We start from the raw sequence: 19,706 nt of genomic DNA, 5'->3' as shown, positions 1-19,706 counted from the left end.
ATTCTCATATGATACAGTGTGTATGTGATTCTCATATGATACAGTGTGTATGTGATTCTCATATGATACAGTGTGTATGTGATTCTCATATGATACAGTGTGTATGTGATTCTCATATTATACAGTGTGTATGTGATTCTCATATGATACAGTGTGTATGTGATTCTCATATGATACAGTGTGTATGTGATTCTCATATGATACAGTGTGTATGTGATTCTCATATGATACAGTGTGTATGTGATTCTCATATGATACAGTGTGTATGTGATTCTCATATTAAACAGTGTGTATGTGATTCTCATATGATACAGTGTGTATGTGATTCTCATATGATACAGTGTGTATGTGATTCTCATGTGATACAGTGTGTATGTGATTCTCATATGATACAGTGTGTATGTGATTCTCATATGATACAGTGTGTATGTGATTCTCATATGATACACTGTGTATGTGATTCCCATATGATACAGTGCGTATGTGATTCTCATATTATACAGTGTGTATGTGATTCTCATATTATACAGTGTGTATGTGATTCTCATATGATACAGTGTGTATGTGATTCTCATATTATACAGTGTGTATGTGATTCTCATATGATACAGTGTGTATGTGATTCTCATATGATACAGTGTGTATGTGATTCCCATATGATACAGTGTGTATGTGATTCTCATATTATACAGTGTGTATGTGATTCTCATATGATACAGTGTGTATGTGATTCTCATATTATACAGTGTGTATGTGATTCTCATGTGATACAGTGTGTATGTGATTCTCATATTATACAGTGTGTATGTGATTCTCATATGATACACTGTGTATGTGATTCCCATATGATACAGTGTGTATGTGATTCTCATATTATACAGTGTGTATGTGATTCTCATATTATACAGTGTGTATGTGATTCTCATATGATACACTGTGTATGTGATTCCCATATGAGACAGTGTGTATGTGATTCTCATATTATACAGTGTGTATGTGATTCCCATATTATACACTGTGTATGTGATTTCCATATGATACAGTGTGTATGTGATTCTCATATTATACAGTGTGTATGTGATTCTCATATGATACAGTGTGTATGTGATTCTCATATTAAACAGTGTGTATGTGATTCTCATATGATACAGTGTGTATGTGATTCTCATATGATACAGTGTGTATGTGATTCTCATATGATACAGTGTGTATGTGATTCTCATGTGATACAGTGTGTATGTGATTCTCATATTATACAGTGTGTATGTGATTCTCATATTATACAGTGTGTATGTGATTCTCATATGATACAGTGTGTATGTGATTCTCATGTGATACAGTGTGTATGTGATTCTCATGTGATGCAGTGTGTATGTGATTCTCATATGATGCAGTGTGTATGTGATTCTCATATGATACAGTGTGTATGTGATTCTCATATTATACAGTGTGTATGTGATTCTCATATGATACAGTGTGTATGTGATTCTCATGTGATACAGTGTGTATGTGATTCTCATATGATGCAGTGTGTATGTGATTCTCATGCCTGTTGTTGTCTTTGTTTAGCAAAAGCAGCAAGGAGCAGCTGTGGAGAGGCCCCAGGTCAGTGCCACCTCCCCTCTTGGCTCTTCTCTGGTGTCTTGATGCATCATATTGTCTGTGTTGAGATTATTGCATATTCAGTAGCGGCTCACACTTCTCTTCTCTTTCCTCCTGTTTTTCCTTCTTCATCAACTTCACCCCCCCCCCTCCTCCCTTCATCCATCATTGTTCTGTCCTTCCTCGTCTCTTTCACTATCTTTCAATCTTTCTCTCATTTTACTCATCACTCTCTCTTTCGACCTTTCTTCACCTCCTCCTCCCCCCCTCTTTCTCTCCTTTTATCCATCACTCTCTCTTTCGACCTCTCTTCACCTCCTCCTCCCCTCTCTCTCTCCCCCCCCCCCTCAGCAGGCCGGTGCTCAGGGCCTGACGGTGGTGGTCCAGGGCCAGGGTCAGACCACGGGGCAGCTGCAGGTCATCCCCCAGGGCGTGACGGTGATCCCCCGGCCCGGCCAGCAGCTCATGCAGGCGGCGCTGCCCAACGGCCAGGTGCAACGCTTCCTCTTCACCCCAGTTCCGACCACCGCCACCCCCGCCACGCCAGGTACACACACACACACACACACACACACACACACACACACACACACACACACACACACACACTGCCTCACGTTGCACCATGTGAGGTGCCAACACATTATGGTGAACCATGGCACGTTAACAACAAATATTTGTGTTACACTGTTTTCATGTCCACCGAGGGTACTTCCCCTCAGATAACACGGTACACACACCCATACACGCGCAGGGTGGCCCCCAGTAAAGGTTTAATGGCTAAGGGGGATGAGACTTTGTTCTGATAGGGGGGAAACCCCACCCCGACCCCCGCATGCTGGTTTTCATTATCCCTCTGGAACATCCGGGAGAGGTGGGACGGGAACAACAAAATATTTATTACATCAATATAGCAAAGTTATGGCGGCCCAAAGCCGTTGTTTGGAGGTCTGCCCTAACCTCTCTTTCTCCCTTTGACAGAAGGGAGGGGGGTTTTTTTTACCATAAAGAGAGTTTATTGCATGATAAAACATTTCCCATGGTAGATGCTGAGTGCAAATATGGCAACTTTCATATAAGATCTGGTAGATGTGATTCCATAGCAGGGTGAACGACCTAAGAGGAGAAGTTCTGACGGTTACAGGCTATAACTGCACTGATGGATGTTACAGGCTATAACTGCACTGATGGATGTTGTACTTAATATATATACACACACATAACAACTATGATGGCCACAATACTTACAACACTGTGTGTGTGTGTGTCTGTGTGTTCGTGTGTGTGTGTGTGTGTGTGTGTGCGCCGGAGCAGCTCAGGGCCAGCAGCAGCTCACTGTGCCCACCCAGCCTCACCTCCAGCCGGCCGCCCAGTCTTCCCCGGCCCAGGCGGCCGCCCCCATCCAAGCCGGCGCCCTCACGCCCCGCACCCCTCCCACCACCCCCCAGGCCCAGATCCCCCCGCACCCGCAGGCCCAGATGCCCATCCAGTCGCCCACGCCGCTGCAGGTCAAAGCCCTGGTGGGCCAGCCGGGCGCCGTCCTCAAGCAGCAGCAGCAGCAGCAGGGCGGCCCGGTGCAGCAGACCGCCTCCCAACAGGTGCGGCCGCCGCTCCAGCTCCACGCCCAGCAGCTCATCACCGTCCCGGGTCTCCAGATCCAGCTGCAGGCGCAGCAGGGCGGCCCCGGGGGCCAGCAGATCAAGCTGCAGCTGCCCATCCAGATCCAGCAGCAGCAGCAGCAGCAGCCGGTGCCCGCGGGCCAGGGGGTCCAGCAGCAGGGGCAGGGGCAGGGGCAGCAGGGCGCGGCGGCGGCGGCAGGGGGGCAGCAGATCCAGAACGTGGTCACCATCCAGACGGCCAGCGTGCAGGAGCAGCTGCGACGCATCCAGCAGCTGCGGGAGCAGCAGCAGCAGAAGAAGCGGCAGACGCAGGAGGCCCGGCGAGAGCAGCAGCAGCAGGCTAGCAGCCAGAGCCAGCTCATCCAGAAACAGGTGAGGAGGATCATGGGTAGACATGGGTGAGGAGGATCATGGGTAGACATGGGTGAGGAGGATCATGGGTAGATGTGGGTGAGGAGGATCATGGGTAGATGTGGGTGAGGAGGATCATGGGTACACCTGGGTGAGGAGGATCATGGGTAGACGGGGGTGAAGGGGTTCGTGGGTAGACATTGCATAGAGAGGTCAAAGATGACTTAAGGTGTGTTTATTTCTTAATCCTCATGGTGGGGTGTCCTTTCTAGGCCTACAAAGGCAGGAGAGATGAGGGAGCCTCCTGAGCGAGCTGCACCACAGGGCCTATCCCTTTCACACATAAACAGTCTGCTGTCGTTCGCCTGAGTTTGTGCATCTGGGTTTATTTTCTGAGCTACTGGTGGTGGCCCGTGTGTGTGTGTGTGTGTGTGTGTGTGTGTGTGTGTGTGTGTGTGTGTGTGTGTGTGTGCCTGCGCGTCTGTCTCTGTGTGTGTGTGTGTGTGCCTGTGTGTAAGGTTTGTGGTATGTGTGTGCTCCATGTGTGACCATGTGTGTGTTTGTGTACATACCGTCATGGTTTGTGTGTGTCTCAGGCTCTTATAGCTGTACGCAGACTGTGTGTGTGTGTGTGTGTGTGTGTGTGTGTGTGTGTGTGCGTGCACACGCTCCAAGCCCTGGTGTGGTGATGAATAGTATGGGAGAGATTATGTCTGTCATTTGTATATGTCTATCTGTCTTTGAGGCTGCGTGTGTGTTTATATGTGTTCGGGTCCACTGCTCATAAGAGAGTGTGTGTGTGTGTGTTTATATGTGTTCATGTCCACTGTGTGTGTGTGTGTGTGTGCGTGTGTATGTGTATATGTGTTCGTGTCCACTGTGTGTGTGTGTATATGTGTTCGTGTCCACTGTGTGTGTCTGCGTGTGTGTTTATATGTGTTCATGTCCACTGTGTTTGTCTTACTGTTAATACTGCTTTCTCTGTGCATGCATGTGTTTCTTTTTCCTGGAAGGTTGGCAGTTCTAGTGGCAGCGCATTGTGTTTTCTATCTGCTCATAAGAGTGTGTGTGTGTGTGTGTGTGTGTGTGTGTGTGTGTGTGTGTGTTCTGTCAGCACATATAAGAGTATGTATGTGCTCTGGTGCTCTGTGTATTTGGTTCTGTGTCATATCTGTGTAGTTTGGCGTGTGTGTGTATATATGTGTGTGTGTGTGTGTGTGTGTGTGATCTCCCTGGTGTTGAACTGTGCACTCCCCCTCCGTGGCCTGCAGGTGGTGATGAAGCAGAATGCGGTCATCGAGCACCTGAAGCAGAAGAAGACCATGTCCCCGGCCGAGCGCGAGGAGAACCAGAGGTGAGGCCTCCGGGGGCCCCCTGACCCTCTACTGACCCCTCTGTGTGTGCCTGGAGCGGCAGTGTCATCCTCCCCTCCTCCCTCTCCCTCTCCCCCTGCCCTTGTCCTTTCACCCCCCTGCCCCCCCGCCCTGCCCCTGTCCTGGTGAATCATAACACTGTCTCCTTGAGAGGCTCTGACCCAGACGTGGGCAGGGGCAGCTGACCACACAGAGCCGCAGACGGCTAAACTGCACCTGAAGCGGTCACCGGTGGCACTCTCACTCACGCTCCATCCAGGAGTGGCTGGCCACTGTCATTTATTCCCTTCATCTGTCATTTATTTTTCCAGAATGCTTTTTTTTTTTTTAATGCTCCCAGTGTCTGTCTCATCCCTGCCATCCTTTCTCTGTGACTCTGTGGGCCTCTCTGTCTCTCTCCCTTTGAGTCACACACACACACACATTCTCACACACATACTCTCTCACACACACGTTCTCCAAACCTATATCAGTGATCTGACCACTCCTGCGCCCCCTCCTTCTATCTCTTGTCTTCTTTTTTTTCCCTTCTCTTTTTCTGTCGTTCTCTCTGTTGAGTCTGGGAACTCATCTTGACCTCTGACCCCTTCCACAGCTGGTGTGTGTGTGAACCTCCTCCTCCATTCCCAACTGCAGGAGAAGGAGAAGACAGGAGGTGGAGAAGAGCTCCTCTTCTCTTCCTCCTCTTCTCCACCTCCTCAGGCCCTCCGCCCATCCACAGCTCCACATCCAGCACATACCAAAACAAATACCGTGAACAAAAGCACACTTGTGCCCCATCTGGCCCTGGTGCGCTTCATGTAAAACACGCTGCATAATCTCCGCTCCCTGACAGTGCTTGTAGTAGTAACTCGGAGCGCTGAAAAATCTAGAAGGTGGGATGGTGCTGGAACATCAGATTTGAATAACATAGGCTGTATTTTTGTTGGGGGAGGACGTCTTGGAATGTCTCCCCTTTTTTAAAAGAAAGGAAGAACTCCACTGTTTGTTTGATTGGAAACACCCTCTCTCTCAGTGTCACCTTAAGTCTCAAACACGTCTCGCTTTTTCTCAGAGCCGCGGAAGCCTGAGGAGTTCTCATTAATTTTCAGTCGTATTTCACAGCAATATTTTAAAGAGTTTTACGGCTGTTATCCAGCGATAGCAACAAGAAAACCGACTAAGATGTGAACGCAAGGCGATGTCGGCCGTATTTCTCTGAAACGTTTGACACCGTTGTTGCCACAGCAGCACACTAACGTCGACTGATATTCGCCTCCCAGCACCCATGTCACTTTATCTATACTCCTCAAATTCCTCCAAGTGCTAAAGTAAAGGGAATTTAAGTGTATTTTTAGGTTTCCAACAGTCAAATCACTGGAGCTGATCTCCAGACATCATTTATCCAGGAAAATGGTGATATTAAATAAAACCTTAAATCAAATTATCTGCGGTCTAGATTATCACTGGTGGGAACGTTTCTAATGAACAAAAGTCTAATGTTAACCATGTAGACATGAACTTTGCCGAATATATAAATTAAATTTTTTTTGTCCCATTTCCCTCCTGGTTCCCAGGATGATCTTGTGCAAACAAAAGTCTTATTTAAAACTTTGTAGAGCGTGTATGTATTTGGCCCCAAAAAAATGATCTCCCGTTTTTTTTTTTAAAGTTTTGCCCTGTTTCCCTCCCGATCCCCAGGATGATCGTGTGCAACCAGGTGATGAAGTACATCCTGGACAAGATCGACAAAGCCGATCGGCAGGCGGCCAAGAAGCGCAAGCGCGACGAGTCGGTGGAGCAGAAACGCAGCAAGCAGAACGCCTCCAAACTCTCGGCACTGCTCTTCAAGCACAAGGAGCAGCTCAAGGCCGAGATCCTCAAGAAGAGAGCCCTGCTGGACAAGGAGCTGCAGCTGGAGGTGCAGGTGAGACATTGGGAGACTGGGGAGGGGGGGGAGGGGGGGGTGCACCTCTGGAGCCCCCCAGGAAAGCAGGCCCTCATGGGGGAGAGGACACTGTCTGGAGTCGACTGTTGATTGTAGGGATGCACGATACCACTTTTTTACAAACCGATACGAGTACGAGTATTTTTATTTGTGTACTTGCCGATACCGAGTACCGGTACCGATACTTCTTAGATTTGGTCTCCATGAAAGTGCAATTAATTTGGAGGCAGATTTTATTTTATCCTCTGCAGATTATGTCAAGCCTATAGTACAAAATTAACAGAAGGCTATCCCAAGCCAAAAATAAACAGAGCTTTCTGGTTTTAACACACAAAAAAAGCCTTCAAACAGACAATATCATCACATTAGACAAAATGCAAATATAACCAGATAAAGGCAATTCAATTTGCTGCATAGTTAACAACACAGTCTGCTTAACAAAAAGTGAACAGAACTATTACTGGATTAGCACAAGAGCACATTTCAGTTACAAAAGGATCAGAAGAATCTCCTGCTCAAGTACACAAACAATCACTTAACCTATGTGGCACAGTCTTTCTCTCTACCTCTCTCTCTCTGTGTGTGCGTGCACGTTTTTTTCTTTTGCAAGACGTCAGTTAAGATTGGTTGCTTCGGTCTTGCGCCACTAGCATCAGTGAACTCTGTGTACTTAGCACTATGGTGGTGCGTCTTCAGATGTTTAATCAAATTGCTTGTGTTAAACAAAGTACTTTCCTTTCCGCCCCTCGACACCGTAGCAGTGCAGATCTTACACTGTGCCTTACTCCTGTCGTCGTCATTTATCTTAAAATGAGCCCAAATCGCCGTTAGGGCAGCACAACGGAATTGCTAATCGCTAACGAGATGCTAGCAGCTAAATTTAGCGAAACCTGTATACTGAAATACTTTGACACTGACAAACTTTCCTAACACAGTCAAACATCAAGCAAATGCAACACAAGACGGCAAATAAGCTACTTACTAGTCTGGCAGAGAGTAGTAGGACAGGTAGGACAATAAATCACATTTTGTGTCAGCATAGCCCGGCCAGTTTGATGCAGTGAAATACTGATGAGTGGTATCGGTGCTTGGTATCGGCAATTCAACAACGAGTACGAGTATTATAACGAAGTATCGGCACCGATACCGATACTGGTATCGGTATCGGTGCATCCCTAGTTGATTGTGTTGTGGACCAGACAACTGGTGGCGGTGGGGTCGCAAATAATTATTTAAATGATTCAGGTACTCTTGAATCTGATGCATTGTGCTGGCTAATCATCTTTGACCAAAGCTAGCATGGTGCTAATGTCTCTCCTTTGTCCTGCACCCCACCAGGAGGAGCTGAAGAGGGACCTGAGCAAGCTGCGGCGGGACAAGGAACGGGCCCAGGCTGCCGCCTCCCAGGCTGCGGCTGCTCCCCGCGCCCATTCCGCCCATTCCACCCCGGCCATCTCCCTGCCCGGCCCCGGCCCCGGCCTCAAGCGCAAGCGGGACGAGGAGCGCGCCGACGCCCCCTCGGCCAAGTCCAAGAAGAAGAAGATGATCTCCACTACCTCAAAGGCCTCCAACAAGGATATCAAGCTATACTGCGTCTGCAAGACACCCTACGACGAGTCCAAGTAAATCTACCTTCACTCATTTAGCCCATGCTCGTATCTATAGCAACTTGATGTACAAGTAGGGTTGTATGCATTGTATCAGTACGTCTGTAACCTGGGGTGACGACCTATGACCTTGGTGTAAGTGGCACCTTGTTCCTCCAGTTGCTACAAGAATCTCACTGACGTATATAATTGAGATCATTACAAGTAGTGGTGAATGTACTTATAATATCCTAATACATGGGAAAGTGACTTGCTTGTGGAAGTTGTTTATAGTTGATGTTGGGAACCAATATTTATGGTCTAAATGAATGTCTCCATTCTTTGCTTTTGTCAGTATTCATTTGGTAGATACCCACCATACTTTATGTGACCCTCTTATATCTCGCCCTGCGTCTCTCACCCTCTTCTCTAGGTTCTACATCGGCTGTGACCTGTGCACGAACTGGTACCACGGTGCGTGTGTGGGCGTCACGGAGAAGGAGGCCCTGAAGATGGACGACTACATCTGTGCCGAGTGCAAACGGGCGCAGGAGGGCAGCACGGAAGAGCTGTACTGCATCTGCCGCACGCCCTACGACGAAGCCCAGTAAGAACTAGAGACGTTCAATCACCTCCATCGATCAATTAGACTATCGTCATTGATCGATTAGACTATCATCATCATTGATTGATTAGACTATCGTCTTTGACTGACTGTTTTCATTTAGAGTTTCATTTAGTGTCTCCGATTGACCAGGCTATCTATTGTCCGTTGGGGTCCACAGCATTCCTATATTTTACTCCTTGTTTTCCTTGGGAATCAAACCCATTACCTTAGTATTCCCGGCTGTGGTCACTCAGAACTAGAACAACACACTTTACCAAGGCAGCAAGGGCTTGTGGCCAAGAGTAAACTGCATGATTACGCGAGCTATAAAGGTCGGATTTCAGTATTACAGCCTGTCAAGCACCTAATGAGAAGACCTGGACAGGAAGCATGTTCATTTAAAGAACTAAAGCCAAGCCCGATCTTAAGCACTGTCCTATTTCTCTTGTTCATTCATTCATCCTCTCTCTCTCTCTCTCTCTCTCTCTCTCTCTCTCTCTCTCTCTCTCTCTCTCTCTCTGTCTCTCTCTCTCTCTCTCTCTCTCTCTCTCTCTCTCTCTCTCTCTCCTCTCTCTCTCTCTCTCTCTCTCTCTCTGTCTCTCTCTCTCTCTCTCTCTCTCTCTCTGTATACCACCACCACACCCCCTCCTATCTTCCCTGCCCTTGTAGGTTCTACATCGGCTGCGACCGCTGCCAGAACTGGTACCACGGCCGCTGCGTGGGCATCCTGCAGAGCGAGGCCACGCACATCGACGTGTACGTGTGCCCGCAGTGCCAGTCCACGGAGGACGCCATGACCGTGCTCACGCCGCTCACCGACAAGGACTACGAGGGCCTGCGACGAATCCTGCGCTCCCTGCAGGTACGCCCCCGCATCCCACCCCTCTCTCCCTCCAGTCGCCGTGGAAACAATACAGGCGCTGTTCCCCCTCACCGTCCCCGCCTTTTATCTGATCTCCTTTCGCTCTGCCGAGGCCTCTCCTTGGACGTCTTCCCGGGAGATTTTTCTTTTTCTCTCTCCCCCCCCCCTTTTTTTTCCCTCTTTTGTCTTTGTTTTTTTCTTTTATTCTTTTTCCTGTCTTTTTATTTCTCGCATTCTATTCCTCCCCCTACTTTGTTCTTTCCCTTCGCCCCGCGTGCCGTGGTGGAGAGAGAGAATGGAAGCCGAGCACATCTGGTCTTATTGAACCAGCTGCTTCCAATATCGGGCCTCATGGTTTGTTTTGCTTCTTCGTTTTTTTTTCATGCACGGGTCTCTCTTCCTCCCTCCTTCTCTTTCTCTCTGTCTCTTTATTCCCTCCCTCTCTCTCTCTCTCTCTCTCTCTCTCTCTCTCTCTCTCTCTCTCTCTCTCTCTCTCTCTCTGTCTGTCTCTCTCTTTCATCCTGCTGTTCTCAGGCACACAAAATGGCGTGGCCCTTCCTGGAGCCGGTGGATCCCAACGACGCTCCAGATTACTACGGCGTCATAAAGGAGCCCATGGGTAAGTGTCCCCAGGAAATCACCCAACGCCATTAAACCCCCCTCCACCCCAGTGTTCATGTAGGTGCCACAGTTTCACTCTTTCATCATGAAAAAGCTTGCGACTGCCGCCCCGGGGTTTGAGCCGCCATTGAGGTGGTGGGGAGTAAATTGCCTCGCCACCTCACCCTCCGGTGGCCATTAGCAGAAAAAAGGCCCCCCAACTCGGATCAAACTGCCCATGTAAATGGCGACTTGCGTCAACACGCCCTTTTGAACTACCGAACAAACAAACCATTAATGACTCCACGAAAAAAGGCTGCAACACTGCCGGCCTCTGTGTTCTGGAACTTTCGAGAGCTCCGCCACTCTCTTCAGGCTCACTTGCTGCCCGAAAAGACTTGAAGGGGGCAAAGCGCCCAAGAAGTTTGTTCACTCTTTCAGCTTTTCCATGCAGTCAAAGGTGGACGTTGATGCCGGTCAAAGGCGCTGGCCCCCTTTGATACGCGCTCCAGGTCGGTCAGAATCGGATATGTTTATTTGGACTCGGCTCCCCCGGGGGATGGGGCTGGGGCTGGAAACCCAGCGGTAGCTGCCCTGCCCTGCCCTGCCCTGCCCTGTGTGAAGGGGGAGGCTGTGTGAGCCGGCTGACTGGCCACTGTGTGGGACTTGAAATCATACCTTACTCGGAAGGTACCCCTGCAAACGTTTTATCAAGCCCAAAAACAAAACGGTGTTTTTAAAACCCAAGCCCGTCCCCCAAGTTATCAAAAGTAGATTTCTTTTTTTTTTTTTTTTCACATTATATTATTTGTATTATTACATGTGAATTTATGGTGAGTTTAGGTCCCAAATCATGTATTAGCAGATGTTTAGTATATGTCATTATGGTGTTATATTTGCGTAAGGTGTTAGGGCATGGCACCGCGGGAATTTTGTAATATCGTCAGTAACGGGAAATTAAAAACATGAAATAAAAGCTTATGAATTTCCCAGAATATCAGCTCTAAGAGAATTCCACATTAGTTACCGGTAGTCTGCCTAAATCTGCCAAATGAAATAACTAGGACACCCGCAAACTGAAATGTTTTAATAATCTGAAGAACAATGTCTGGTTTTGAAACGGAACGGATGTAATATATTACGGAAAGCTCAATAAAATGGCTAGCAAACACCGATAAGTGGCACACACCTACACAGTAACCTAACTATGTCGTCTAAGTCGTGAGTAAACGATGTTTCCGTAAGTAAATCTCGTGACATGTACCAGGACATCCCTCAAACTGGAACATGTCAACAGCCTGGTGTTTTTGACTTAGACCTTTGAGGGCTAATGGCTATTTTGATGACTCTTCATTGACGTTTTCGTTTCCTATTTTTTTGTTATTTCAGTCATACTGAGTAAATGGTGCTAGTAGTGGCCTCATCATGATTCTTTTTTTTTGTAACTGGTTCATTTAGAGAAAAACTTCAAGCCACTTTTCATGTGTATAATGTTAATGTTTTCATGCCTTAGTCTTTCTTGACTTTTGCTACTGTAAAGATAAAATGATATTAAGTGTATGAACTTAAGGTGATAAACACCATAATATTACACAGATACCGTCCATACAGTGATTTTAACATGTTTTAGTCCATGGGCGACAGTAGTACAGTGGTAGAGAAGTCGTTTAGTAATCAGAAGGTTGCTAGTTCGATTCCCTGTCGAAGCGTCCTTGAGCAAGACACTGAACCCCTAATTGCTCCTGATGTGCAGTGTGCCATCAGTGTAAATGTAAAATGTAAAATGTGTATACATCCTTGTAAGTCGCTTTGGATAAAAGCGTCTGCTAAATGACTAAATGTAAATGTCGCCCACCCTTACTTTAAGAGTCTCCTCTCTCCCCACCCAGACCTTTCCACGATGGAGGAACGGTTGCAGAAGCGCTTCTATGTCAAACTGACGGAGTTTGTGGCGGACATGACCAAAATCTTCGACAACTGTCGCTACTACAACCCCAGCGACTCGCCCTTCTACCAGTGCGCTGAGGTCCTGGAGAACTTCTTCGTTCAGAAACTCAAAGCATTCAAAGCAAGCAGGTAATCCACCCCCCCCTAGAAATCTCTCTTTACGCATCCTCCTCGCTCACTATCTCTCACTTATCACTTATCTACCATTAGCTTTGTGGCTTGCTGTGTTTTGTCCCTCTGGGCTTTCCCATTTTTCCCCCGCCTCAGTCATCCTCTTGTGGGATGATGATGACGCTGGCTTTAATCATCAACATGACCTCGCTCTTAGTTGGCTGAAACCATGAATGTCATCGCTTTTGTTCGCCGCTCTCAGTGTCACAGTCACGGAATAGTCAAGCATCTCTACCATTTGCCACGTGCTAATGCTATGTTTCATTTATTTTGTTCATTTGTAGTGGTAGTCTGTGTGTGTGTGGAAGAATACAGGATAACCATTAGCCTAGCTTGCTGTGTTTTGTTAGCGTTTGCCTCAATACCATGAGCCGCCCCTTTCGGCTCCCGAGCGCACCCCAAGGATCTGTGTTTGTTTGCTTCTGCTGTCATGGCTACTTGCTCAGCATGCATTTTTTTTTTTTTTATTTACACCATCCATTCTCTCTCTCTCTCTCCTCTCTTCTCTACAGATTGTGATGTCATATTTCAGACGTGTAGGTGGAAACTGAACTGGATGCCAGGGTCACTCTAAAATAACCAATTGTGGACCTGTGTTGTAGTTCTTCACTGATCAAACTAAATTGGCAGCATTATGTTTTCTTTTTGTATGGAACTACAGATTAAAAAGAAAACAATTGAAGTGCACTGTACAAAACAAACCTCTGTCTACGTGGCAGCCATGTCGGTTCTCAAAGCAAGGGAAAATGTTTTTTGTCATTTTTCAAGTGGTTGCTATTACCTCCAGTTAAGCAGTATGTGAATAGACCATAGTATGGAATGTATCAAGATTAGTCAGCCTTCTCCTTTTTTTGCTGATTTGGTCCCAAATTCATTAGAGAGCCTGGTATTCCATAATGAAATTAGTGGTTATTCCATAATGAAATGATGGTCAACATAACTGGTAGTTAGTCCCTCCAGACGTTATTGAGGTGGCGTTTTAAACTTTACCCGTAAGGGAGTTATCGAATAAGCTGAACTTGGTTTCTGTTCTTATCAGGACAGTCAAAAAAAAAATATTTTCATTTACCAGTATTTTTCAATGTTCTTTTTTTTTTTTAGCCTTTTGTACATTGTATTTTACATCCACTTATATCCTTTTGTGAAGGAGCAATTTAAAGTAAATAATGGTAGACATTTTGATAATAGGCCAGTGGAACTTTCCAGTGGCACTCATGTTAGTTTCTTTAGTTCATTTCTGGTGAACTCTGCTCCTCCTGACTGACAGGAGCTGTATATGGGATCTTCTCCTTGTAAAATGAAAGGCTAATAACTCACCAACATGGCTGCTGTCTTTCCTGATTTTTTTTTTTTGTTTTCTTCCCCCTTCACCTAAAACAATGTTTGACCCACTGGCATCCTGTGTTTTGTATTCCTTTAGTGCATTTATTACCTGTTAAAGTTTTAATAAAAAAGTAATCAAAGGGGGGTCTTTACCTGTTTCCTCTGTCTCTCTGTGTTCTGTAGGTCTCATAACAACAAGCTACAGTCAACAGCTTCTTAGAGTACACCGTCAATAAGCTTTCAAAAAGAGAAAATGAAAAGATACCAATAAAAAAAAACAAGAATGTGGTCTGACAAGTCAAACCCAATGGTGAATCCATATTCTCTCCAGCGACCCCCCCCCACCCCCACCCCCTCCTCACAACACCGGCATGCACACAAACACACACACACACACACTGCAGCAGGCCTTTTTTTCTGTTACACACATATACACACATAGATGGAAAGTTCCTCCCTCGGAAGTTCCCCGTCTGCGTTTTGGGTGGGCAGCGCTGTAGCGAGGAGAGAGGACCACGGTTCCGATCCCGAGCAGTCGCCGGGTGTTCAACCACGGTGGCACCTGGACGTTCGACTCCAGTGGAAAAGGGAGATCTGTCTGGTGTTTTTTTTTTTTTCTGTTTGTTTTTTTTTTTTTTCCCAGGCCACCGCTGTTTTTTTGTTTTCTCTCCCTCTCTCTCTCTCTCCCTCTCTCCCTCTCTCTCTCTCTCTCTCTCCCCCCCTCTGTCCCTCCCTATCTCTGTCTGTTGCCCTTTTCTCTTCCAGCATTCCTGTTCTTTTCCACCCTCTCACAGCAAAAGACTCCGATCTCCTGAAGCTGACGCAGCTTCACCCCTGATGGGGGTGTGAGGACCTGGCCTGTACTGTTCTTCAGTTGTCAAGTCGTGCAGACCAGCAGCCTTTCTGACTGCTGTTTTCTCACTTTTAAATTTTTTTGTTTGTTTTATTAAACTTTTTCAATGACTGTCCTTCATCCGTACAGCCACAAACCAGACTGAAGCTCATTGTTCTCCTTTTGACAGCCAGCATCAATGTCACGGAGTAGAAGAACTTTTTATTTTAAATTTTTGGGACTTTGTCAAAGACTCTCAGTAAGCCGGACCAGTTTATTTTTTGAAGACTAGTAACGAAGCTCTTCTTCTTATTTCCAGTGTGGCATTTTCAAGTTGCCCCAACAATAGCCTACAGAGACAGACCGAAGAGCAATGATCCCTCATGTATCTGAACCCTATCCTGTTTTATTAAAAAAAAAAGTCTACAATGTCAATTTTTAGGGTATTTTATTTTTTTCTTTGTTTCTGTTTGCAGTTCAAGGCCGACATAACGGGTCCTGGGGTTAGAGATATGGGGCTGGGTGGGTGATACGCTTGGTCTTTAAACCAATAAGAGGAATCTTAAAATTTTGTAATTGAAGACTGCTGGTCAATGAAATACCACAAGCATCTCCAGACCATTTCCTCAAAAAACGGGGAATGCGTACAGGACAGGATGTTTCTAGAAGAACCATAAAGGGTATATTGAACCTCCAATGTAAGGACAGTGGGAGTGATGTGTACAGCGTGTGGTCACATGGTTTTTCATGTCCGTGTGAAGACCACATAACACTTTTCATTTTTTGCAGTCTTAAGTACCTGAAAGAGGGAAGGAAGAAGGAAGAAAAGTTTGGTTGTGGTCAAAAGACTGTAAATTTTAAAAGGATTTGCTTGGGTGGGTAAAAATTTTATAACATTGGTTTGTAGAGACATTTTTATGAGTTATTTTGGATTTTTGTCATATTTTGGCCATTTTCTAATCTGTGAATGGTGTCAACACCATCTTGGGACATTTCTCGAGTCTTCAGGGGCCTTTAGAAAGGGGACCTGTTTTTTTAAGAAGCAGGACCCTGTCTTCAGTGCAAGACTAGAGTACTGGCGTTCAGTTGACAGTATCAACACGATTTTTCTTTGTTGGGAAAGCTATGTGACCTTTTCATGGTTCTGTGCGAAGCTCAAACAAATGCTCTTCAATATGTCTCGTATGACCAAGCCCTTGTACACATTGAATATTTGAATTTTAATATGGCTGTTGATACTCCCAAGGTCACCATTTTGAAAAAAGCACCTTGGTTCCCTTAGTTTGGCCTTTTTAAAAAGGAGCAGCTGTTGAACTGAATTTACTTTTTTTACTGATTTGAAGTAAACTTTGCATTTAGGTGAAATTGCCCTTTATATATAAAAAAAAATGCTGCATATTGTGTGCATACTGATTTTAAAGAAAGGGGTGGGGTTGACTCGAAAAAGAGTTTTGTAAAGAAACATAAAGATCACTCCACACCACCACAATACCTTGTATTATTTATTCATATCTATGGAACTTTTCATTTTGAGTCATGTCAAAAGACAAATAATGGGAAAAATACTATCTATGTTTTTAACAGATTGTGGCAACTCTAAAGAATTTTTTGTACCTGATAGGACACTTCATCCTAGATAATAAAAGTAATGTTTTGACATCATCTTTTTAAAGTTGTGTAGAGTCTCTGGCGTTTTTTATTCATGGAGTCATGCTCTGGGTTCAGTTGTTCCTCCAACACTCTTCAAGCTGTAAAATTGATTTGTCTGAGGTTGTGTGCAAGGGCCATTTAATGCACTCGCTCAAGCAGTTAAAACCCCCTTAATTTATGTAGTCATTTGGCAAAAGGCACACTTTAAGAATTCTTTTTTTTATGGGATGAAAACGATTCCAGATTTTGGTTTTTAATCTTCATTTTAATTCTCATCTATCATGATGTGCAAATAGAAAAATAGTCTCCAACACGTTTCTTTTTTTTTTTTAAATCTTGGTGTTTCTCAACGTGGGAATACTCTTGGTCATGTCTGAATCACTGCATAGTTTGTTGAAATCTGCTGTCCACCTTCCAAAACCAGTGGCCTTAAGTTTGGGTTTTTGCTGGGCCGAAGAAGGTGCTCATGGTCAACATAAATCATCTTCGCTGTCCACTTCCTCCTGGCAGGCAGCTGTGAGTGGTGCTCCCGTGCAGCAGATGCTTGTAAACACGTCCTCACATACACACACTAAGTGGATCCAGACTCCACCAGGCATGAACATGATGACCACCACATCCTCAACAATGTCCCCCCCCCCCGCCCCCCGCCCCACAGCTCCATCCCAACCCCACCACCACCTCCACCCTCCTCCTCCTGTTGGCCGTAGGGGTCTGGAACTCTTGTTTGTGTCTCACAGGAAGGAACTCACATGGATTCTCAAAAAGCTCCCCCTGTAACCCCCCCCCCCCCCCCCCAACACGCACGCACATACATACATTCACACACTCCTCAGTCCCCCCCCAACACGCACGCACATACATACATTCACACACTCCTCAGTCCCCCCCCCCCCCCAACACGCACGCACATACATACATTCACACACTCCTCAGTCCCACCCCATCCTCCCATAAGGAATGTTCCCCTGCTGCGCTGGTTGTGGAGATGCACAGCTAGAGCCCCTGCTTCCTGCCAGCATCACCCGCGAGCGCAAGCCGATCGCTGATAGACGCTTGGCTCGGCCCGGCCTGGGAAAGGACTCGGGGCGCCGGACGTGAGCAGCCCCCCCCTATCAGCCTGGGTTAAACCACACTTGTGCGTTACCCCGCAATTATAACTGCTTTTGGTGCTATCTCTGCGGATGATCTGCTGGGAGCAAAGCTGCACAGTAATTACAGTTTGCTCACGGTCCTTACTCAGTATAAGCCCCTCTATATGTGTGTGTGTGTGTGTGTGTGTGTGTGTGTGTGTGTGTGTGTGTGTGTGTGTGTGCTGGTAGCATGTGACTCAAGACCACAAGTTCGGTGTGGGAATAATCACAGTCCACTGACATAGCTGCCGTGGTAACTGCATAGAACAGAGAAAGCAAATTTGCATGGTGGTGACCCTTCCAGATACCCATGAGCATTAGCAGACCATCTCAGTGTCTTTGTGAATCTTCATCTTCAAGTGAGGAAGTCAAGAGAGTCAGACAGTGTTAGAAAAGACAAAACCAGTAAAGTTTATTATATATATATTTATATATTTTTTCACACAAAAAAAAAAAAAATCAAGATGTGCAGCTGCAGTGCAAATGACAGCCTTCAAAGCCCCCACAGTATGTGCTCCTGTCTGGCTGGAGAGAGAGAGAGAGAGAGAGAGAGAGAGAGAGAGAGAGAGAGAGAGAGAGAGGGGGGATGCCTGTGGCCCTCCATGTCAGGGAGACTGTGGCTGGAGGAGACCCTTCTCCTTTCATCTCAGATTAAAGCCATTTTGGCCCCGGGCGGGCGGACAGGGCAAAGGCTCTGGTTCTCGCTCTCTTTCCCCCTTTCACCCCACCTCTCCCCCATATTACCATTTACACAACCCTACCCCTCTTCTTTCTCTCTCTCTCTCTCTCTCTCTCTCTCTCTCTCTCTCTCTCTCTCCCTCCTGTTTCCCTCAACTCAAATACCTCCTTTGAGCTCCGAAGGGTTTCTGTGTGAGAGAAGGAGGGACTGAGTGTGTATGTGTGAGTGAGTGTGCGGGGGGGGGGGGTGGTGGGGTGGGTGTGCAAGGACAAACATGGAGCCGTAGGTGGCATTACCTTTCCCTGCTTGGCCCCAAAGCCCCTGGATGGCTTCTTACCCCCCCACCACCCCCACCCTCCTCCTCCTCGCCTGCCTTCGAGCGGCCAGGTGCAGAGGGGATCAGATTGCACCGCGATTAGATTTACAGCCCTCCTCCACACATACACCCCCTTAATACAGTCGTGCCCCCCCCCCCCACACACACACACACCCATAACCACCCTGCTTTCTCCTTCCATCTGCGTTTGAAGTCCATTCCTTCTCGGGGGTGACCATTTCAGGGTGGCCACTACATTACATGTTGCCGAAAGGGACCCTCTTGCGAAATGGAGTTGTGTTTCCGTTGATTTGTCTTCCCTCCCACCCTCCCTCCATCCCTCCCTCCATTGGGCTTGTCCAGTTCTATGGACATCACCATCACTTAGAGTCTCCTTTGACCTCCTGCTCCTCCTTGCAGACACAGTCTCACACACACACACACACACACACACACACAGACACACTTTCCTCTAATGCAACAGTCTTACACACACACACACACACACACACACACACACACGCGCACGCACGCACGCACGCACGCACAGACACACTTTGCTCTAATGTAACAGTGCATTTCCTGCATTCTGATAAGAGGCGCAAAAGAAAAAACAAAAGCAGAAGGCAACAGCAATTTGACAGGAATAAATAAAACTGCTTTGTTGTTCCTGCATGGGTCTGGAAAACTCTCTGCTCCCCCCAGACCAACCGGGGCGTGACCAGTGAGTCTTCTGCATCAACAGGCACCCAGTCCAAGCTTCACCCTAGAAGTCTGAAGTAACCCCTAATAATGCAGACTTCTATCTTCAGTCTTGTAGAGTATATGACATGATACATTCAGACAGTGTCCTGGGCTAAACGGGTGGATGGGTTTGACAATAGGATTGTTTTTTTTTGTCACTCCAAATATACGTCCCCTTCCTGAGGGGAACAAGCCGAATTATTATACATTGTTCATTGATCTTTTCTTTAAAGAATTGTTTTAACTCAATAGAATGATTTCTTGATTTCTAAATACCTTGATGCCAACTTTGTCTGATAAGTATTGAGTGTATAAAGCCTTAGAAGTGTACACTGTGTTTCACACTAAAGCCTTAGAAGTGTACACTGTGTTTCACACTAAAGC

The 19,706-nt window shown here is 46.5% G+C and overlaps 1 protein-coding gene across 1 annotated transcript in view; it reads left to right on the top strand.

Moving 5' to 3' along the window:
- LOC105900186 (nucleosome-remodeling factor subunit BPTF) overlaps window positions 1–14,630 on the top strand; it is a 46,484-nt gene extending 31,854 nt beyond the window's left edge. Inside the window, 13 exon segments of the mRNA XM_031564107.2 lie at window positions 1,570–1,605; window positions 1,954–2,149; window positions 2,917–3,593; window positions 4,844–4,926; window positions 6,626–6,851; window positions 8,211–8,293; window positions 8,295–8,350; window positions 8,353–8,494; window positions 8,892–9,065; window positions 9,735–9,927; window positions 10,462–10,546; window positions 12,417–12,603; window positions 14,152–14,630. Coding sequence (XP_031419967.1) covers window positions 1,570–1,605; window positions 1,954–2,149; window positions 2,917–3,593; window positions 4,844–4,926; window positions 6,626–6,851; window positions 8,211–8,293; window positions 8,295–8,350; window positions 8,353–8,494; window positions 8,892–9,065; window positions 9,735–9,927; window positions 10,462–10,546; window positions 12,417–12,603; window positions 14,152–14,188 — 2,175 coding nt within the window. The 3' untranslated portion in view covers window positions 14,189–14,630.
- The last annotated feature ends 5,076 nt before the right edge of the window (window positions 14,631–19,706 follow it).

This window comes from Clupea harengus, chromosome 26, assembly GCF_900700415.2.
Source record: "Clupea harengus chromosome 26, Ch_v2.0.2, whole genome shotgun sequence".
Lineage (NCBI taxonomy): Eukaryota > Metazoa > Chordata > Actinopteri > Clupeiformes > Clupeidae > Clupea > Clupea harengus.
Note: the sequence above shows the minus strand (reverse complement) of the source record. Positions and strands in the feature narration are given on the sequence as shown.